Source organism: Pteropus vampyrus, unplaced genomic scaffold, assembly GCF_000151845.1.
Source record: "Pteropus vampyrus isolate Shadow unplaced genomic scaffold, Pvam_2.0 Scaffold137, whole genome shotgun sequence".
Lineage (NCBI taxonomy): Eukaryota > Metazoa > Chordata > Mammalia > Chiroptera > Pteropodidae > Pteropus > Pteropus vampyrus.
This window is the reverse complement of record NW_011888918.1, coordinates 4,333,025-4,357,011: the sequence shown is the minus strand read 5'-3', so window position 1 is coordinate 4,357,011 and position 23,987 is coordinate 4,333,025. Positions and strand designations below refer to the sequence as shown.

General features: G+C 33.0%; 1 protein-coding gene across 1 annotated transcript in view; it reads right to left on the bottom strand.

Annotated features, from left to right (window-relative positions):
* The window catches only part of KDM5A (lysine demethylase 5A), a 78,397-nt gene that overhangs the window by 31,267 nt on the left and 23,143 nt on the right, over nt 1–23,987 (bottom strand). Inside the window, exons 11-19 of the mRNA XM_011367837.2 lie at nt 20,980–21,161; nt 19,415–19,577; nt 18,213–18,332; nt 15,342–15,536; nt 6,596–6,777; nt 6,092–6,216; nt 5,456–5,606; nt 3,976–4,090; nt 2,115–2,470 (exon numbers count right to left, since the gene is read on the bottom strand). Of these exons, the coding sequence (XP_011366139.1) occupies nt 2,115–2,470; nt 3,976–4,090; nt 5,456–5,606; nt 6,092–6,216; nt 6,596–6,777; nt 15,342–15,536; nt 18,213–18,332; nt 19,415–19,577; nt 20,980–21,161 (1,589 nt within the window). The remainder of the gene's footprint in view (nt 1–2,114; nt 2,471–3,975; nt 4,091–5,455; nt 5,607–6,091; nt 6,217–6,595; nt 6,778–15,341; nt 15,537–18,212; nt 18,333–19,414; nt 19,578–20,979; nt 21,162–23,987) is intronic.

Sequence of the window (23,987 nt, the reverse complement as noted above, 5' to 3'; positions counted from 1 at the left end):
ATGGCGTGTTTGAGGAATCGGTGGCAGTGGAGAAAGGGGATCACTATGTTTGGAACATAAAATCCAAGAGAAAGAATGACAAGGGATAAGGCTAGATATTTAAGCAAGGGGCTAGACTATAGCTGACCTTATAATCAGGTTAAGGTATCTGAACTTCACCACATAGGGAATGAGAAACAGAAAAGGGCTTTAAGCAAGGGAGTCAAATAGTCACACCTATATTTAAAAAAATACTATTTCAGTGTGGGCAGTGGATTAGAAAGGGGTGAGATCATAGACAGAAGCTGTTGCTGTGATCCAGGCCAGATATGATAGCAGTCCAGAGAAAAAGAATGAAAGTGAGAAACATTAAGGAAATATAATCAGTATGACTTGGTAGTTAACTGAGTTTGAGGGTAACACAATGGAAGGCAGAGATCAAAGTTAATTTCTAAAGTACTAGCTTGTTCAAATGAGTGAAAGAGGGTATAATTCAAAAAAAAGAGGAACAAAGGAAGAGAATATGGAAAGAAGTTAATGGGTCCAATGTGAATACGGGAATTTGAGGTACTGATAGGACATCCAATGGAATTATCTAACAGGCAGATGGTATCTACAAAAAAGTCTTTTATAGTTGAAAATTTAGAATTAATCAGTATGAAGATGGTAAATGGAGCCAAGAAGTTAGTTGAAATTCAGACACTAAATGTCTCCAATTCATTCATTCCTTCACTTGTCTCTCCCCACTGGAATGTTGGCTCTATTTTAGAGCAGGGACTTTGTGTGTCTTTTCCCACACTGTCTCCGAAGAACTCAGAATTAGTGCCTGGCATGTAGTAGGTACTCTGTAAATACTTATTAATTGTAAAGATCAAGAGAAAATATAAGACTACTATAACTAGGTCAGTGTCAGTAAAATTGAAGAAGATAGATATGAAAGACATTTTGGAGACAAAAATCAGCAATATTTGGTGGCTAATTAAATATAAGAAAATAGGGGGAAAAAAGTTTTCAAATATTACTACCAACAAAATTTCATTCAGCAAACTATAATCAACTGCATCTAATATACCAAATCACAGTTTTGCATTCCAAAATTAGTTTTTCCTATTTAATATGCTCCCACCTCCTGGAATGGTCATGAACCTTAAGACACAGAGTAATCTGAATGTTCTGGAGATGAAAAACTCTGAATAAATATAGTATGTATTCTCCACAGCATCTGGAAAGCAGAATATCCAATATCTACAGAGCATTTTCTTAGGGGAGCAAAACTATGTTAATTAAATCATCTAAGACTTTTCCTACCAAACCCATTCAAAATAAGTGGCTGGCAACGTACTTAAGTACATAGAGATTTTGTAATGAAGTGGAAAACGCTTTAAATTTGAGCTGTTATTTAATAATTATGTGATCTCTAAGCATTCCAGTTTCCCCATCCTCGCATAAATATTAATCTCAGCTGCTGAAAAAAGACTAATAAAGAACATTACAGTCAAATTAGTTGACATACAGTCAAATACAATGAATTACTTAAATCTCACAAATCCAATGGGTGTCAATGCTAATGCAGCAGCTTAACATTCTCATGCCTGATTCTTCTCACTTCTTTCCTACATAAATCTTCCACTCCAATAAAGTATATTTAACTTTAGTTATTCCTAAAATTAAGCTTATGACATTTCTCTTATCTCTCCTTCTACTCAACTCTACTTATTCTTCAAGGCTCTACATAAGTTTGTACTTTTCTCTCAAGCTTCTCTTTTGACCATCCAAGCTAACAATGATCTCTCCTCTTCTGAATTCCTACTGCACTTTTCTGTACTCTCAGTTAATAACATATTGTAATGAGCTTTACATTTCTTACTTCCTAACTATAATATGAGTAATGCAAGGCTCTAAACAAAATACTACTTTGTATCACTTAAATACCTAACAAAGTACTCTGCATATACTATGCAAACAATATTTGAAACTGTCTATAAGCAGATTCATTTGATAACTTAGTGATTGGTCAGGGAAGGCAGAAAACATTTAACTAAATATTTAATGAAATAGACCCTTATGTTCCTCCTTGGGTTCTACTCCCTGACTTAGTTATTTAAGAAGCAACAGTCACCAATTAATGTGTTCACCTTGCCTGTAGGCAGACCTTAGCCTTTTCTTCCCATCGCTCAGAGACTGTAAGGAGCTCTTGTAGTTCAGCCATTGCTTTCTCCACAGCATGGTGGGGTGCCAACCCTACCCCGGAGTCTATCAATTTCTTCATAACATCCAAAGTGACTTGTTGTGGATCTGACAGAGTCAGTCTTACTTCATCCAACCATCGAGCCTGCTGTAGCTCTTGTTTTAGTCGGGCTAATTCAGGTAACTCCACATAGAGACTAGAGCCCAGGTCTATTAACATCTGGAGTTTAGAAGAATCTGGGGTTTCATCTGTCATGGCCTCTTGAGCACGTTCATGAAACTCTTCCACGTCATCCAGCAGATTCTAAAAAGGTCAAAAGAATAAAAAAAAATAGTAAATTTAAGAGATACAATATGAGTATGTAATAGACTTATTTGACAGGCAACAGAACAGTTTTGATAGGCAAAACTATCAAATTCTAGACCATCTAATAATCTCATTATCATAGCACCAAACAGACAGGATACTAAGGGCATAAATATGCTTCTCTATAATTTCTTACATAGTCCTACTTTTAAAAAATGATTATTTAAAAAATATTTATTGACTGCTGACTTAGATGCAGGCACTGTTCTAGATCAGTGTTGTCAGATCCACAACACTAAACAAAACATGCACAATTTGTCTTCAAGGAATATATATTTCAATATAAGTGGCCAAACACTGAATACATGTCAGTTAGTTTAAGTGCTATGAAAATAAGATAGGGCAACACAATGAAAATGATCGGGGTGGGGGAGGGGGGGCGGCATATTATTTTGAAACAGTTTAGAAGACAGATGAACTGAAACAAAAATGAGAAGGTAAATATGGGAACTTTATGAAGAGTGAAGAAAATAGTAGTTTAAACAGAGCAAATAATACTGCAAAAGCTTTTAAACAGAAATGGGCTTGGTGTTTTGGTCCGAAGTGGATGACGGACAAATGAAGTTTAAGAATTAGCAGAGGTCAGATTACATAGTGCCTTGTAGATTATGAGTTTGGATTTCATTCTAATGGCTTTGGGAAACCACTGGAGGATTTCTAACCACGTGGAAGTGATATGCTTTGATTTACATTTTACATGCTCACTCTGGCTACTAAATGAAAATATACTGTCAGGGACAAGAGTAGAAGGGAGACCAGTTAAAAGGCTGTTGCAGTAATCTAAAGGACAGGTTCCAGTGGTTTAGAGCATAGCTTAAGCAATAGAGCTGATGACAAATGGTTTACTTTGGGATACATTTTGGAGATAATGCTAATGCTTGTGTAGAGACTGGATGTGGGGTATAAGAGAAATAAAGAAATCAGGAATTTTGATTAATTACAAGGCTTTTAAGATGCCTTTTCACAAAATCACAAAAATACACCACAAACTATCAAAAGATGACTAACTGTGCAGATTAATATACTTGACATATACTTGAAATTCAACATATCATTAAACCATCAGGGCCCTGGCAATTTCAGAACTCCGCATTTTTAAAATCTAATGAACTAATAACTCACTGATACATTCAGGTTTTTAAAACTAATTTCTTGCATTTCTATTACATCTAAGTTAAATGGAGCTTCTGATCTAAAATTAATATAGAAAAAAAAAAAAGTATTCTAAACTTTAATTCCAGAATTTTAAAGGGAGAATTACAGGCTAAGAATGAAACCAAGAGAGTCTTACTGCCTATTAAAAAACTTTACATAGCAGCACTTATGTGAGAAAACAAACAAATAGAATAAAAAACTAGTCTAGACACATTATTCTGTTTACCTAAAACCGTAACCCATACTACAAAAAAAATGTTATCCAAGAAAAGAATGTAATACTCCACCTTTACTTGTCGAGCTTGGCTGATGACACAAGGAAGACTAAAAAGTTGTTGGACGAAGGCCTTCAATTCTTCCACTGTCAGTTTGGTCCGAGTCCTCCCACTATCTGGGCTCTGCCTGATGTAAAATAATATTGAGACATAAGTAAGAAAAATTCACAATCATTCTGATATCAAAGGGGTTTCTAAATCTCTATTAATTCTCACCAAGAAATCTCAGAATACTAGTGGTTGAGGGATTCTATGTGCAGTGGTGATCACTTCCAAATTAGGTTTTTAGCTCTTTAGTTAATGACTAAAGATTCAATTCTCCAAGTTACAGTTCTTCTAATCTTACAAGTATTAAATATTTTAAACATTCAATAAATTCCTCACAGTAAAATATTTAAGTTCATTGATAAAACAGAATCCTCTGTCTCAACAAGCTTAAGATGAGGAACAAGGGCACTTAATCTGGGTAAGGAGACAATAAACCCTCTGCAACTGATTCAAAATTTTGTTGTATGTATATTTTTCTAAACAACAAAAAAACCCAACTTTTTTTATATGTGCATTTTTCTGGTCCCTAAGCTTTCACCAGATTTTCTAAGGGAGTCAGTGATCCAAGGACAGGTGAAGATTCGCTGAACAATATCTCTAAGAAAGGCTTTCTAATTAAATGGTAGATAAAGAATGCACAAAGTAATTTAAAACCCAACCTGAATTGCTACAGAAAAAGCCATTCAGCTACAGAAACTTGTTGAAATGAATATGAAAAATCAAAGAAAATGTAACACAGAGAAATTACATTAAATCAAGGGTGCATTCATCTATGCTCCTTAATAACAGCTTCCCTGCATCCATCAAGGTTACTCTTTGCTTCCACCTGCCTTCTGCCTATATTATATCTTTATTTACAAACATTTACTCAACACCTACAATGTTCCAGGCACTGTTCTAAGAACAAGAAATACAGCAATGCAAAAAAGAATAAAAATGCCTGACATTCTAGTTTAGGATACATTCTAGTAGGGTTGGGAATGAGAAAAGTAGACAATAAATAAAATAAATAAATTAATATATCAAAAGGGCTAGGAGAAAAACAAAGCAGAAAAGAATAAGAAAGTTGCAATTTTATAAAGGGTTGTCAGAGAAGGCCCCTACAAGAATGTGACATCTGAAAAAAAACTTGAAAGAAGTGAGGAAACAAGCCATTGGGATATCAGAGGAAGAGAACTCCAAGCAGAGTAAGAACAAGTATGAAGGCCCTAAGCAGGAACGCCCCTGGTGTGTATGAACATTAAGAAGAGGGTTGCAGAGTAGAGCAAGAAAGAAGGGAAGTAGGAGGAGATAAGATTAGGGCATTTGAAGGTGGGGAGACCACAAGAGGTCAAAGATAATGTAGAGCCTCTCGATCCAGTTAAAATTTTGGCTTTTACTCTGGGGAAAAAAAAAAAAACAAAAACAGGAAAACACTGAAGAATTCAACTCTTCTTAATCTTACCTGTGTTTCTGCTTTTTGCTCAGAAGCAGCTGAGCCACAGAAGCACAGGTTTCAGCTTCTTTTACAGCATCCCTGAGTTTTCTAAAGAGATCATTCTCTGGGTATTTCCTATCCTCTGCATCTTCCAGCATTACTCGTAATTCAATCAAATCTGTAAAAATAAATCAAAAGCCGTATACTATGACCACAGACATAAAAAGTCACTTAAAAATCTTCAGCAACCTCTCTTAAGTGAGTTACCAACTTATTAGCAAAAATATGCCACAGCTGTGAAAATCTCACCAATGCAGTAAAAACTTATGACTAGGTGCTTATTCCTAATCCTTATAGACAATGTCTCTCAGGTAAGGCAATTTCTCTTTTTCAATAAGCCTTTAAATGTTAGTCCATTGATAACAATAGCTCCCCAAATATATATCTACTATAAGTTAGTTATCTGTCCCATTTTATACCAACTTTTTCACTTAAAAAAAGATTCTCAAATAGAAAATTAAGACTATAATCAACCAAACCATTAGCCTCAAATCTCATATGAAGCCTAATATTTTTGCTTAATGGAGGAAAACACATTAAAACAAGGCCTTTTTCAAAGTGATAACAATTTCAGTGTATGCAAACAAAAGGAGGAAACTTAACCTTTCTTGTGGTTGAGGTTTGCAGATAATGCTTCTGTAACACGACTGACCCAGGTGTCATAGGACTGTGCCCTGACTTTCACACCAAATAGCAGAGAAGGGAGGTCCTCTAATGGGTAGCGATATCTAAAAAAATGAACAACAAAAAAATGGAAAAAACTTCAAAAACTAACGACTTTAACATAAATTAAATTTTAAGTACAATCTGCTTAAGAAAAGTACGATAGCCAGAAGAATGGGGTCTTGGTACACATAAAGAGAAAATCGAAGAAGTCCAAGAGTTTCAACAGAGAGAGACAGACAAGGAATGTACGAAATCAACTGATAAACGAATTTTAGTTGCCAAGTTTAAGGCTAACTTTAAAGAACTGGTTCTCAAGTAGGGAGGCAGAGAGATAAGAAGTTACCACCCCAGACACAGAAAAAGGAATTACGAAGAGCAACATTAACATTTGGTTTTAAAAGAATGTAATAAAAGTTTTTTTTACAAGAAACTTCTGGATACCTAAGACATTTCTTCTGCATGGGGCAGGGGCAGAGATCAGTTGGATGGTAGAGACACACAAGCCGCTCAGGATTACAGGAGCATGTGAGAGCAGAGAGAAAACATGTGGTTCTGCATGCTGAACATTGTCGCTCATCATCAGGAACAAGTTCAAAAACTTCTTCTTCTGACATAAGGACACCCTGAAATACAATTTATGTCATTAGATCAAGTCTTTCTAGTCTTTCAAGCAACAAAGAACGTATTACATATTTTTTCCCTACAGGTAAATCTCTGACTTAAGACATAAACATGGGAGGTACAATGGCACATCATCAAAATACTTTCTAAAAATAATCAATACTATTTTTTTTCAAATGGGCAAGACTAAACCTTTGTCTAAGAATGCGCATTTGACTGATAAAACTATTTTTAAAATGTAAGGAAGTTATTACTACAAAGGTCAAAATAGTCAGGGAAGTTGTAACTGGGAGATACTTTTGGGGTGGCTGACAAAGTTCTATTTCTTGGACAGTTTACCATAAAATAATTCATGAAGCCATGTATTTGTTTTACTTAGTGTTATCTATCTTTAAAAGAAGAAAAAAAATTCTTGTCCACAAGGATGATACACCCTTGAACCAGATACATTAGTAATAACAATGAAAATAACACTAATATGCACGAACATATACAAGATCAAAGAAGTATAAAATTACTTAAAACTATGCAAATCAAAATATACTTCAGCAAGGCATCAAAAAGAAAGTTAATCAAATGCAGTTGCCAGTTTAAGAAAATAAGATCATCTGAAGTGGCATTTTACAAAGACTCCCAGTTAATATACAAGTACGCCCTTTACAGGTTCTACTTACTTGAGCAAGGTACTTATATATCTAATTCCATTAAGAACAAATTTTTTTCACTTAAGATGTGAACCTGATCATTTACTCACTGGCAGGCACAATCCAGTTCTTTCGACATACATTTTGTTTTTTATATTGGTTTAATCTAGATGTTTCCTCATTATATTCTCATATCTTTCCATTTTCTCATTAGCATTTAATATTTTCTTTAAAAATTATTTTTATGCAGAAACGATTCCAAAATGCATTGCAGGTATTTCTTAGATTCTAAGACTTTACACAGCTTCAGAAGAGCTAGAAAACAGAAGATACTAATACATCAACTAAGAAAGTCCTTACTGCTTCAAGAAATTTTATACCATTTCCAAAGTGTACTCCAAGGACCACTAGTCCCTGAAGAGTCTGCAAAAAAATAAAGAAATATATTCTTTTTGAGAAAATGGTATGTATTAAATCATTCCTAATTTAGAGATTAGCAATGAACACCAGCATATCAAAGGATCAGAGAAGTTTCACAGTAAAGAATCCCATTTGTTTTTTCTTAACCCACTATTTTCCAAACTTTATCACAGAACAATTTTTCCTTACAACGCTTTCTAACATATTATATAGCTCAAGTTACTGAGAATGAACTTTGAAAAATCAGAAATTATCAGAAAGGAATGGAGGGGGGTGGAAAGTCAGAGATACAAATTAAAAGGCTATGTGAAATAAACCAGGTGAGAAAATTAAGGAATGTAACAGAATGGTAGCAGTAAAGAAAAAAGGGGGGGGGAGAGAAAGCGATGAGAGACATTGTCAAAATAACAAAAAAACTTAAAACCAAATAACAGATGACTATGAAGGAGATGGATGAGTCAAGGATCACATTAGGTTTTTACGTAATGATCTTGGCACTTACTGAGATAGGCAATTAGAAAAGGAAAATGGCTTATAAAAAGGTTGAAGGAGAGGAGATGATATTCTATTTTAGATGCTGAAACTGAGATGACAAAAATCTAAATAGAAATATTCAGTAATCACATGGAGACGCAGACTACAAAAGGGTGAATGGACATACAGTCTCTCTCAAAATGGCAATAATTCCTGTGTTTGCATAAAAGAGCAGGAAACATCGAGGTTAAGAAATGAAACCGCAATACCAGTAAGTAAATTAAAATCCTAAGAATGGCTTAGAATTCTTTGAAAAGTAGCACAAAAGAAAAACAACAAAAGGTGAAAGGCTGCACCCTACGAACACTGGCAGTTCAGGAAAGTGAAGAAAATGATAACCAGGAGTGACTGGTGAGTGTTACCAAAGACTGAAGAGGGCAGGATCTGGGGAAGGGGCGGCAGGCACCACATCTAGCCGTGAAGGTGGCAAGAAGCAGCACAAGAAGCAGGCCAAGGAGATGGACTAAGAAGATAAGGCATTCAAAGAGAAGCAAAAAGAGGAGCAGAAGAAACTCAAGGAGTTAAAAGTAAAGGCTGCTGGGAAGGCCACAGGTGGGATTAAGAAATCTGGCAAAAAGTGAGTGGTTCCTTGTGCCTGTTTTAACATCTGGATTTCGTGCCATAACATCTGCTGCAACCTATAGCTAGAATAAAGTGCTGGAGACTGTTGGACAGTTTTAAGAATAAACTTTTGTAAAAACTAGCAAACTTCAAGTTTCAGGATGACAGTGAAGATGAGGGGATAAAGAGGAAATGAGGGCACTGTCTACAGAACACCCACTCATGAAGCTTTTCAGGAAAAGATAAAATGAAAATTTTTCTCAAGATGAGAAGGACTAGTGCACAATGCAAAGAAAGGGCAGAGATAACTGTCTGGAAACAAGGGCACAAGAAGAATGTAAGTTTAAAGGGAAAGAGTCCAGAGAAATTTATCACAGAATCATAAATAAGACTAAGAGGATACGTAATATTCAAATTTTTATAGAAAAAGAAAAATAATGCTCCATTAATGACCAATATAATCTGAAGAATGAGACTAGACTACAGAAACTTACTGTGTAAGTCTCTACCAATGGTACTTTAATTTCTAACTTCAAAAGAAAGATTATAGGAAATGGGAAAAAAAATTCCATTTTAAATAAACATAAATGAAATAAATAAACTAAGTTTCAACTTTAGGGAACTTGGAAAAAGAAGAGCAAATTAAATCCAAAATAAGCAGAATAAGAAAAAATAATATAAAAAAAAGAAATTATAATTAGAGCAACAAAAACCAATGAAACTGAAAATAGGAACTCGATAGAGAAAAAAAATCAATAAAACCAAAAGCTAGTTCTTTGAAAAATTCAATAAAATCAATAAGACCCTAGCCAGGCTAACTAAGCAAAAAAAGAAAGAGGACAAAAATCACTAAGAAGAGAAATGAAAGAGGGGAGATCACTACAGATCCCATGGACATTCAAAAAGATAATAAAGAAATATTATAAATGCTATGTGCACAAATGGCATACCAAAGAGATGAAATGGACCAATTCTTCGAAAGACCCGAGCTGTCAAAATTCAAATGAGAAGAAACAGATAATTTGAATAGGTCTATGTCTATTAAAAAAACTGAGTCAATAATAGCCTTCCAAACAGAAAGCACCAGACCCAGGAGTTTCCTACTGAATTCCACCAAATATTTATGAAAGAAATTATATCAATTCTCTACAATCTTTTTCAGAAGATAGAAGCAAAAGAAATACTTAACTCATTCTGAGGCCAGCATTATCTTAATACCAAAACCAGACAAAGGCATTTATAAGAAAAGGAAACTATAGATCAATATCTCTCATGGAACATTAGATGCAAAAATCCTCAACAAAATATAAGCAAACTGAACCCAAAAATTTATAAAAAGAATTATATGCCATGACCAAATGGGATTCATCCCAGGTATACAGGCTGGTCCAACATTTGGAAATCAACATAATCTATTACATCAATAGTCTAAAGAGGAAAAATCGCATGATCGTATCAAGAGATGCAAAAAAAAAAAAAAAAAAAAAAAAAAAAGCCTGACAAAATCCAACACCTATCCTTGAAAAAAACCTCTCAACTAACTAGAAATAGAGAGGAATTTCTTTAACTTAATAAAGAATATCTACAAACACCTATAGTAAATATCACACTTAATGGGAGAAACTTTCCCTCTAAGTCAAGTAAAAGGAAGGAATGTCCCCTCCTACCATTCTTTTTCATCACTGTACTAGAAATCCTAGCTAATGCGTTAAAACAAGAAAAGGAAATAAAAGGTATACAAACTGGGAAGGAAGAAACAAAACCATCTTTGCTCACAGATGACAAGACCTTCTATGTAGAAAATCTGTAAGAATCAACAAAAACCCTCTACATGCGATTATAGCAAGGTTGCAGGATACAAAGTTAATATACAAAAGTCAATCTCTTTCTTATATACCATAATAAACAAGGGAAATTTGAAATTAAAAACACATTACCATTTACATTAGCACCCCCCAAAATGAAATATTTAGGTATCTTAACAAGGAGAAAAACTGTGCAAGGAGAAAAACTACAAAACTACAAAACTCTGATAAACAAAATCAAAGAACACTTAATGAAGAGATATTCCATATTTATGGACAGAAAGACTCAATATTGTCAAGATGTCAATTTGCCCCAACTTAACCTATATATTCAATGCAATCCCAGTCAAAATCCCAGCAAGTTATTTTATAGATATCGACAAACTGATCCTGAAGCCACATAAAAAGGCAAAAGACTAATAACCAACTGAGTACTGAAGAAGAACAAAGTCAGAGGACTGACACTATCTGACTTCAAGACTTACAATAAAGCTACAGTAGTAATCAAAGCAGTGCAGTATTGACAAAAAAATAGACAAACCAATCAATGGAATGCAACAGAGACCCATGTAAATATAATGAACCGATCATTCATAAAGGAGCAAAGGCAAAACAATGAAGGAAAGAAGTCTTTTTTCAACAAATGGTGCTGGACAACTTGACATCCACGTACAACAAAATGAATCTAGACACAGACCTTACAACCTTCACAAAAATCCACTTAAAATGCATGACAGACCTAAACGTAAAAGGCAAAACTATAAAATTCCTATAAGATAACATAGGAGAAAACCTAGATAACCTTAGGTATGGCCATAAGGCACAACCCATAAAAGAAACAATTGATAAGCTAGACTTCATTCATTATAATTAAAAACTTCTGCTTTGCAAAAATCAATGTCAAGAGAATGGGAGAAAAAAAGCCACAGACCGGGAGAAAATATCTGCAAAAGAAACATCTGAAATAGGACTGCTATTTGAAACATACAAAGAACTCTTAAAATTCGACATTAATAAAACAACCTGATTCAACACTGGGCCAAAGACCTAACAGGCATCTCACTAAAGAAGACATACTGATGGCAAATAAGCAAATGAAAAGATGCTCAACATCATATGTCATCAGGGAAAGGCAAATTAAAACATAAATGAGATACCACTACATACCTATTAGAATGGCAAAAATCCAAAACACTAAGAACACCAAATGCTAGTAAAGATGTAGAGCAACAGAAATGTCTATCATTGCTAGTAGAAATGCAAAATGTTATCGACATTTTGGAAGACAGTTTGGCAGTTTCTTACAAAACTAAACATACTCTTACCATACGATGCAGCAATCAATTGCGATCCTTGGTATTTATCCAAAAGAGCTGAAAAATTTTGTCCACACACACACACACACACACAAAAACCCCTGCACACAGATATTTATGACAGCTTTATTTATAATCGCCAAAACTTGGAAGCAACCAAGATGTCCTTCAGTAGGTAAATGGATAAATAAAGTGTGGTACATCCAGACAGTGGAATATCATTCAGTGCCAAAAAGAAATGGGCTATTGAGCCACATAAAGACATGGAGGACTCTTAAATGCATATTACTAAGTGAAAGAAGGCAATCTAAAAACGGTGCATACTGCACTTTTTCAACTATATGTCATTCTGGAAAAGGCAAAACTGTAAACACAGTAAAAAGATTAGTGTTTGTTAGGGTTCTGGAGGTGAGGAATATCTGGTGGTGGGCAGGGGGGACAAATAGGTGGAACTCAAAAGGATTCTGGGGAAGTGAAAATACTCTGTATGATACCATAATGACAGATATATATCGTTACATATTCATCCAAACCCAGAGAAAGTACAACACCAAAAGCAAGCTGTAATATGAACTTTGGATGATTATGATATGCCAAATGAAAGTACATCAATTGTAACAAATGTTCTGCTCTGGTAGGGGATGTTGATAATGTAGACTATGCATGTGCAGGGGCAGGAGATATGTGGAAAATCTCTGTACCTTCACTTCATTTTGCTCTGAACCTTAAACAAATGTAAAAAAATTAAGTCTTATTAAAAACAAAATACAAAAAGTTAACAAATAAACAAATATGTAATAAAAGCAAGACTTGAGAATATAGATACAAAGTGAAAATAATAACTCCCCAGTAATATATTCATATATCCTAAAAAGTAAAATTTTTTAAAAGATTCACTTTTATCTTGTTCTTTCTTGTTGCTGTCACAAGTCAGCCAAACAATTAGAAAAGGAAATCTTACCATTTAGCAAAAAATTCTTATTTCTAAGTCAACTTAAATTCTTAAAAATAACCAACTTTAAATATTTTGTAATAATAATACTTATATCATTTCTAATGTGTCTAGTTTATATTTTGGTTATAGATTCCCCCCCCCCGCCCCCCCCCCACAATTATGCCTATAAGAGCAGTGAAACTAGATTGGTTTTACTTTCCAGATGCAAATCACTAGTCTACTATATTTCTCCTAAGCTTAAACCTATATTCATTCTCTTAAGACATTTTAAATCTAACTTAATGCACACAGAGCCCATTATTTAAAACAAATTGTTTTAAAATACACAGAAACTAATTTTGTGATAATACAAATTTTCCTAATTGAAAATGTTTTCAAGAAAATTCTGATTTTAGAGAAAAACAGGCTCCTATTATAGTCTACCATTTGGGATATGTCAAAAATAAAGTATCTTCTCAACCTATCAATTATTCTTGGTTATTAAATTCTTGGTTAGTATTCTCCTAAGTGGACTTGAAATTATAAGTAACATATGATACAAGACAATAAACTTTTGATTTACACCTCACGCCACATACAAAAATTACCTTGAAAAAGGTCATATACCTAAATATGAGAGCTAAAACTATAAAACTTCTGGAAAATATAAGAGAAAATCTTTGTGATCTTGGATTAAACAAAGATTTCTTAAATGTAACCAAAAACAGGAGCCATAAAAAAAAAATTGATAACTGAATTTCATGAAAATTAAGAACTTCTGCTCTTCAAAAAGATACTGTTAAAAAATGGAAAAGACAAGCCACAAACTGAAAATACTTGTGAATCACATATCTGATAAAAAATTTATATTCAGAATAGATAAAGAACTCTCAAAATTTAGTAATAAGAAAACCACCCAATTTTTAAGAGCTGGGTAAAAGATTTGAACAGAATCTTCTACCAGATACACAGATAGCAAATAAGCACACTAGAAGGCACTCAATATGAGTCATTAAAATTAAAACTTCAATGAAATACCACTACAAACCTATTGGACTATCTAAAGTTAAAAAAACGAACCATACAAATGTCAGTGAGAATGTAGAACAAGTAGAACTCTCATACACTGATGGTGAAAATTTAAAATGGTACAACCACTCTAGAATACAGTTTGGCAGTTTTTACAAAAAAAAATTAAACATACACATACCATATAACCCAGACATTCCATGACTAAAATTTACTCAAGAAAAATGAAAGTATATATTGATATAAAATATTATACAGAAATGTTCGGAGCAGTTAAACTAAATCATAACAGTCAAAGTTTGGAAACAATTACAATGTCCATTCACAAGTAAATGGATAAACTGTGATATGTCCATTCAAAAATGGATAAACTGTGTTATGTCCATTCAATGTAACTCTACTTGGCAATAAAAAGGAATGAACTATGAATATACGAAACAACATGGATGAATCTCCAAGTAATTATGCTAAATGAAAGAAACCGGGCAAAAAAGTATAAATTATATAATTTGATTCAGATAAAACACTTTCTAAAAAGGCAAACCAAACAGTATGTATTAGTGTTTTCCTGGAAGGGATGAGAGATGGGTGGGATGGGACAAGAGGGAAGGATCACAAAGGGGCATAAGAAAACTTCTGAAGGTGATATGTTCATTATCTTGATTGTGACAAAGGTTTCATGGATATATACATAGTCAAACATTAAATTATATACAATAAATGTACTGTTTATTGTATGTCAATTATATCTCAAGAAAACCGTTTAAAAAATAGAAACAGAATGTCTAAATAGAGAAAGTAGGCTGAAGACAAAGATTTTCTACATATTTCCCTTTTCAGTGTGTTAAATGTTGAGTGTATTCGCAACATCCAAAATCTTAACTCTTGGTTATTCAAGTCCTTCCTATTCATTAAATTACTTAGAAGGGGGAAAAAAAAGATTAATTCACTGTGAAAGTCTGCAATCACCAGAAATATAACTTTCAGTCAATTACAAAGTTCAGAAAAAAAGAATTTAAACTTTCTCATTTAAAGAAATATTATATGTAAGATTTTTTAAAAATAAATATATACCTAAGAAATTCTATCAGATAGGATTCCATTTTATAAAACTTAGCAATGACGATATCGATATTCTTAAAACTTTTTCAACTTGAATAAACCAAAATGGCAAGTATAAATATAAGAAACCTTTTCCAAACTAGCAATTTTTGTGTTCAACTTCCAAAGGGATCAAAGATGAAAATGAATTCTTTCATTAAGTTCCATTTTTTATATTCCTTAAGCAATATCAAATATAGAAAATGTGCTCAGTAAACTCACCATTTGTACAACAGACTCCCTTAATCGTGTCTCTTCTTCAGTCATGAGAGTCAATTCTTTGCATACCATGGCAGCCAGCCCCACATCTAAGCATTCTGGATCTGCTGCCATTTTGAAAATGAGTTCTTCATGTGAAAAGACACAATGGCGCCTTAACCGTCGGTAATGGTTGACACACTGACGTCCAATGGGCAACTGAAAACGACAAGATTCTCAAATTAAATTACTTGCTTTATAGCATATTCCATAAAAGAACCACTATTTACCCTCCAGATCCTCACTTTTATTACAAAGACGACAGAATAACAAACTCCATTTGAACATAAGAGGTAACGGTAAATATTAAAACTCTATAGCCCAGCAGAAATCTCAAAAGCCTTCCCACAGAAGATTCACATAATTTTTACACACTAAGCTTCTGGCATAAGCTGCTGTTTTCTGCTCATTATGTACATCAAAAAGTACAAGTTCCTTGGTATACATAAATGAGGTAGCAAACTCTTTTAGTTTAGCATAACATAAGGCTACCCTTATAGAAAAAAGAAAAAAAATTTAGGCTATAAATGGTTAAATGGACATATTCAGCATTTACGTTTCCACAAAACAAAAAGAACAATGTTATTAGAAGTGAAAAAAGAAAAGGAAGAAAGGGAGAGAGAGAGGGAAGGAATTAAGCAATTCACAATAGCTGACATTTTATTTTTTATAAGGACCAAAGCAAAAGATGATTTAGATTTCTGCAACTAGAAATTCCTTTAAAAGCAACTAGTCTGGCCTACAGAGAATTCGAAATGAAATCATGAAATTATATACTTAATTTTCCCTAAGTGAAATAAATCCCTAAATAATCGCTTTTCATAAATCAACAAATACACTCTAAGATAAATTCTGAAAATTTCTTTTAACTATCAAACCTTAAACAAAATGATAATATTAGCTATACTAAACACACGCACACATACACTCTCCAACTTCTTTCCTATACTCTAGTTGAAAAATTTGGGTGGGTAAAAGGAGTTTTTGTTTGTATTTGAAAACTGTAATACAAAATAGAAAACATAAGAAAATGGACCTTTAAGAACCTTCCAGAATTCACCTCCATTTTCAGAAAGGAATCACAGTTCAAGAGTATGAGACTATCTCTGAATCAAGCAGTATTTCCGTACTCTTCCAAAGAAACCACCTTTCCCAAGAAAATATATACATTGAACCCATGGTTAGCAAATATTTGTCCTATTAATGACATATAGCTTTTTTATTTCTTAATTCTTATATATTATATTCTTATATACTCTTCCAACATTTCTCATATAGCCTTAACACATGGGCAAGAAAGAGAAAAACAAAACTGTGGGATTTGCAGTCCCTAATTATTACGATATGTAAGGAAACCACATAAAATAGAGTTGATTACCTATTGTGGCTTATAAAAGTTAGTACCATCATTTTAGTCCAGATGTAAAGCTGCTACAATTTTTCATATATTATCACACCATTCTTCTAAAGAACACCAAAGGACTTCACATATATCATTTCACATGTTTGAGGTTAAGTGAATCTTAGTATCTTTACATACCAAGTAAAAATCTTAGACCCAGTGAAATTTAAAAAGCTGTGCAAGGATGTATTGGTGCCAGGTGAGTACTAGACTTAATAGAAAGATTACTTAGTAAATTATATAAATGTCTAACCACTATGCTACACACCTGAAACTAATATAAAATAATACTGGTCAACTGTAATTGAAAAATAAAAATAAAATAAATAAATATAAATGGAAAAAAAAGTGCCTAAGGTCAAATATCAATAATATGGAACACAATAAAGGTAGAAACCATCTCTAACTCATCTCTTAATCATCTCCATTTCCCACTCTACACATAGCCAAAGAGGAAGTAAGTCATAAACACTTAATAAATGTTAGCTGAATTTTTAAAAACAGAGCACAAGCACAAGGCAACATCCTAAGTTTAGTCTTTTTCTTACTGTCCTAAGCCTAATAAGAAAGAAGTTTAAAATTACTAGATCGAATAAGATTGTTCATTTTATTATTTCATTTATTAGGTAAGGAAACAAAAATGGTTAATCATAAAATTTAATAAATTAAGGTGCCTACAGAAAACATAAGATCCAATATTACTTAAAAATATCCCCCAAAATGTTCAGGTGACAAAAAAAAAATCACTAAGAGAAAATTTAAGGCTTAAAGGAAAAGGATTATATATTTGCAGACCTTTCGCAACTAACACAATTTTAACCATTTTTTGATAACTACCTCATACAAAAGCAAAACAGCAATCACTGGCATTATCATTTACACAGATGTATAGCCATGAAGATCTCCATATTAGTTGCTCTTTAAAATAAATTTGTTAAAAAGGAAATATAGAAAACATGAAATGACAGGAAGAATAAAATCACCTAATTGTATAAAATCACCCAACTGTCCAACAGAAGGGAATAAAAAAGGGATATTTTAAAATAAAAATCACCAACCTAGATATTTGGAAATATGGCAGAAATAATTCTTGAAAAGATTTGGTTTTATCTTTATGAAATCCAGAGTACTCAGAGAAAGCAAAAATAAGAGAAACCATATTCTCTCAGGGAAAAAAAATTCAAAAAATATCAACTAATCATTTAAAATTCTATCAGAATGGGGAAAATCATGAATGAATAAGAACTATGAAATCTTCCAAATAAAAACTATAATAGAAACTCTAAGTGAACTTTCTAAATTACCACAGCCACTCCAGTGTCTACAGAAATATTCTTGAACCCTATCCTCCCCAGCTAAGGAAATATGGCAACTAAGAGTCATTTCCCAGGGATGTTAGTAGACGTACAACAGCTACTTGCTATAGAACAGACCCAGTCAGCAGTACAGAAGTTCACAGCTTCAGCGAAGTTGTAGCCCTGATTAAATCCAGAATGATAGGCACGAGGAAATGTCACAACAAACTCGCCAGCACACTGATTGGTCCTGTACACCTAAATGCAAATCGGGAACAGTGATACAAAACAAATAAACAAAAAAACAACAAAAAAGGAAGACAGATTTTATCAGTCAGTTTCAGAAACATTTTCTAAAATTGAAAACAATAAAGCATTAACCTACACACACCAGAATGTTAGATTTAAGAAACAGTCGGAACTCCATCTTCTCAAAATAGTCACTGATAACAAGGTATAATAATTCATGACTAGAATCAGCAGCCAAAAAAAAATTCTCAGAGAAAATGTTACTCTCACTGAGCTACTAGGTTGCCAACTTGATAAAATTTTTATAATTAAGAGAATTTTAATTCCTTTTGTTATTGTGTTATAAATAGAGGTAAAGGCTGGAAGGAACTTCCACCTACTCTTAGATAATTTTTTGGAAACTAATTAATTGCTTAGTTTATATATAATAGGGAGATATCACAAAAATCAGTTTTCCTGTACCTCACTTTGTTTTATGATAATATGATGTCTTTTGAAAAGTCCTAGATTCTAGTATAAATTCATTCTTTAAAGACAAAATAATATCATTAGTAATGTACTACATGTAACAAACTTACTAAATTTACACTTTATCAGGTGTTAGTAGCTTAAATAACCATTTGCAAAACTAAGTTGAAAAGTAGAAAAGGTATTCATATATGTTTACTTCATCGTCTCACATAAAAAAAGCTATGAAATCTTTATATGAAATATGATTCTAAAAAGAAAAGTTTTAGTTATTAGAACTACCTCCTAGTGCTCGGTTTGGTAGTACATATACTAGAACTACCACCTAAAATATTTAAACTCTGGTTAAACAGGGATAATAAAGTATATAAGACTTTTGTTAAAACCAGGAGATAATGGTTTACTGAAAACCGAAAGCTATTTTAATATACAGCTATTCATAAAGTATGATTCATACTTTAGAACACCTTTTTTAAACAAATGTTGTTCCCTTCAGTGTATACTCTAATTGAGCTAGAAGACGACATGATCTTTACTTCCAGCTACAAAACAAAGCATATATTAATCAAAAGCTAAAATAATTTTAAATTAAAAATACTGAAGAGAGACACAAAAAGACTCACAGGCACACCATGTTCCATTAGCACATTGGGGTTCATGATGGTGACTAACTGATGTAGAAGATCAGGCTGGGATTCAAATAACTCAGGGGCCAGCTCCCTCATCACCTCCTCCAGCTGTTCTGCAGCATGAGATGGCACACCATACCATGTCTTTGGCTCGCCCCTGGCAAAAAAAATAACTGTTTAGCTAGGTAGAGCACAGTTCCAAAGAGGCTGCAGTCTCTGATTCAAATCCATATAATTTAGTTAACTTTGTCTTGTTCTATGGCCACAGATTATATGTCCGGAATGCTGGCAACAATCTCGTAAATTGTGCTATTCATAACAAGAGGTAAGTTAAGAGTATAGGGATAAATACATACTTATCACTATTAGAAAAGCAATTCAAAACATGTGGATTGGTAAGTAGTATTTTCAAATGGGAAAGACTCTATAAATATGTACTGTTGGAAAGGTTACTGACATACTTCCTTGATTCACACAGGTCCACTGGACAAGCTAATTACCCTCACATGATCAGAGTAAACGGCAATGTTCTCCTTTACATAACTTCACTGCATACAATTTTACTATCCAAGGAAATAAGCCACAGCTAGATATTGTTGAAACCTTGAACAGAGTTCTATCTATAAATCTTAAGGACCAAAAACTTGGCATCACTGATATACTAGACTTTAGTGCACTAGAGTTCATTTATATTATTAAGTTATACTCTTAGGAAATAGATTTAATTCATCAAGCTATTTACAGAATAGCTGAATTTCTTAATCCTAATACAATTCGCAGTACTGTCTCTAATAGAACTGATTGCCTATTAGAAACATATGGAACATAATGAAAATGTTCTGTATCTGCACTGGACAATACAGGGTACCCTCGTCACACATGCTAAAGCACCTGAAATGTGGTTAGTGCATCTGAAGAAGTAAATTTTTAATTTTATTTTATCCTGACTCATTTAAATAGCCACATATGGCTCGCGACTATCACATTACACAGAACAATCACTAGACAATCACTAGTTTCCCACTGCACAGTGTCATTTGAATCATATTTTCCAAATGGAGAGAAAAATATCATTTAGTTAAGATCATAATACTGGCCAAGGAACTGGGTTAGTAAATAAATGCTGTGGGTCAGATACAAAAAGAATTCAGCAAAAGAAATTTAATGAATACACATGTAACTTAGGAGTTTTTAGAGAAAATGTTATTAAAAAGAAAAAAAATCATTTGAAAAGTTCAAATATTGAAGGTTTAGTCAGATCTTAAGTATATAAACTTTGAATACCCTACCTTCCATATCATAAGGTATACCAAAGTAATTTTCATGTATACCAAACAAGTATCATTAGGTCTAAAACTATAGGTTCTGGGCATGCACATACTTTAAAAGGAAAGGTGTCTGAGATGTACCCTTAGACTTCTACACTTCTCTCCTTAATACATTATCCTGCTTTTTGATAGGAAATACTTAAATTCAGCTCTCCCTAATATATCACCTAATATTATTACATCTTTTAAAGATTACTAAGTATGTATGCTGTTAACAAAACTTATACATACCAGTGCAAGTAATTGATGGAATAACTCCAGTGATCTTCAATATGCCAACAAAAAGAAGAGAAACACATTCCCACATAGAGCCATGGCACTTTCATACCAGAGATGTCTACATTAATATGTGCAAGGACAGACTGCTCTAAAACAGGCATGTTATTCAAGTTCCAACCAGAAAGTGCATATTCCTATAAAGAAAAAAAAAAAAGTAAATGAGAGATCAGAAATGACAACTGCCTAATAGAAATCTCGAGTCTTCAAAAAAGAAAGTAAAAATTTTACATTTACACATAGAATTTGTGCTCTTTGCTCACTATTACATGTAGATATACCTAAATATTTAATCCTATCTCCTGTCCAGGTGATATTTAGATTTCCCTTTAATTATTTAAGATACCTCTGGTTTACGCTGAAGCATATAACACAAGGCTTTTTTTAAGGTTATCTATTTCTCTTCTCTTGTTTCAATTAGAGCTGACATTCAACATTATTTTATATTAGTTTCAGGTACACAGCACAGTGGTTACACATTTATATAATTTGTGAAGTGATCCCCCCGATTAGTCTAGTATCTCCCTGGCACTATACAGTTATTACAATATTAAACAAGGCTTTCTATTACTCCTCCCAGCTTACTAGTAAAATAGTGAGACTAATTTTAATAGGTTGCTATTATATTTCTACTTTATCTCCACTAGTATAACTTCCAAAAATGCCTATTAATGTCCAGATAGAGGACATACTGAGATACACAATCCTCGAACTGCAGCAACACTGACAACTGAGATGATGCAGTCACTGCCACCGCCTCCACTACAAACTCATCTAGAAATATTAAATTATAACAATAACAAAAACATTTGTTTCACAGATAAACTAAAAAGAAAAAATTCCCAGTTTCCAGAAACAAAGAAAGCAATTGCCTGAATTTTTATAGAGGTTCCTAATTGAATATAAGCAATGGACAGAGTTTCAAACACCCACTCCTAAAGCCATATAAGGTAGAGACTTAAAGTTCTTATCATCCTTGTGGAGAGCAGCTCTCAAAAGTGGGATCTATGAAGCCCAAGACTATTTTAAGGAATTACAAAGTCAAACTATTTTCATAATAATTCTAAGATGTTATTTGCCTTTTTCACTATCATTCTTGCAGGAATGTAATGTGAGTTTTCCAGATGATATAAATACATGTGACATTGCAATGACTGAAATGTAAAACAGAAAGCAGAATCCAACTGCCTTCCATGAGAAGGCTGATAATTGTTGAACCTGGATGCCAAGTACTGAGAGAGAGGAAGGGGAGTGCATTATTATATTTACTTTTATATATTTGCGACTTTCTATAAGAGTTTAAAAATAAAATTCTCAATGTAAGAGGTTAAACAGCCAGTGACAAAACTGAAGAATCTGTGAACTAGACAGATTTGAGGATATCATTCACAATGCAACACAGAGAAAGAAAAACTATAAAAGTGTAATTAAGAGTCACAGAGGATAAAATAAGAAAGTTCAACATTGGTTTAACTATGAATTCCAATAAAAAATAACAAAGATACGATTCTTACCCTCAAAAGGCTTAAAAATTAAAGAAGCTTTTAAAAAAATACTACTCGAAACCTTTTTTAGCTGTTTGGTCAGCTTGTTGGCTGAAAAAAATAATGAATCTAGATGAAAAGTTCCAAGACAAGACAATATATATCAAACTCAAATACAGACAAAAGAGTAAATTCCGTAGTTCTTTGGACAACAAAATAGTAATCATCACAGGTTTGAACCATTAAGAAAAGTTTATAGAAAAGGAAGAACCTGAGTAGAGCTTGAAAGGAAAGATAAGGTTTGAAGGTAAATGACAGAGAGACAAAATATATTGGTCTGGCTCATAAAGGAGCAGAGTGGAATAGTCATGTTCAGTCATAAAAGCAGTCCTCCAAGCTGAAAAGAAAAGAACTCCAAATGATAACTTTGATCTATAAGAATGAAGAGCGCCAGAAATGGCAAATATGTGAGTAAATATGTAAAAAAGTACATTTTTCTCTTCTCTTAATTAAAAAAAAAAAGGTGGTTGAAAGCAATAATTACATTGCTATGTTGTGTTTATACACTATGTAGACACGATATATGGCAATGCACAAAAGGAAAGAGGAAATTGTTTTGATGTTGCTATATTTACCAGAATTAAGTCAATATTAATATGAAGTAGACTATAGTAGTTAAAAGATGTACATTGTCAAAAAGCTGTTTAAAATTAAAAGATGCATATTATAATTATTGGAACCACTAAATAACTCAAAAATATATAGCCAAAAGAGAGGAACTGAAATGGTGTTACAAAAAATATCTGCTTAACACCAAAAAAAAGCCATCAAAAAGAAAAAACAAAGACATGAGACAGAAAATAGCAAAATGGCCGACATAAATCGAACATATTACTTTATTAACTGTAAACAGACTAAACACTCCAATCAAAAGACATCAGATTAGATTAAAAACAAACAAACAAACAAAAGATCTGATCTTATGCCACTTACAAGAGAAACACTTCGGATTCTAAGATACAAACAGGTTCAAAGTAAAAGAATGAGAAAAGGTATACCGTGCAAACAGTAACCTTAAGAGAACTGGAGTGCCTATACTTTTAATTATAATTCTTCTGCACTATATAGCTTTCTTAAAAACCATGTATAACTTTTAATAGATCAAACTAATCACTGCCAATTACAGAGAAAAGAAAAAGTGACAAGGACCAACTTAAAGAGACAAAGAAATGATCATCTTAATTCAGCTTTATACATGGAGGTCATCTCCAATGAGATGTGACTTCCTAATATTTTACAGATTAAATACGTATTTGAAAACCTACCTGCTCAAGTGCTGAAAAGGAAACTAACTTGTGGGACTTATCAATGAAATGGAATTTTTTCCTAAATTTTAAATCTCTTTAGATTTTCAAACAGAAAGAGGTAGGTAAAAATTTTTTAATGGGGTTAAAGTTTTAAACTAATTGTTTTTAAAAT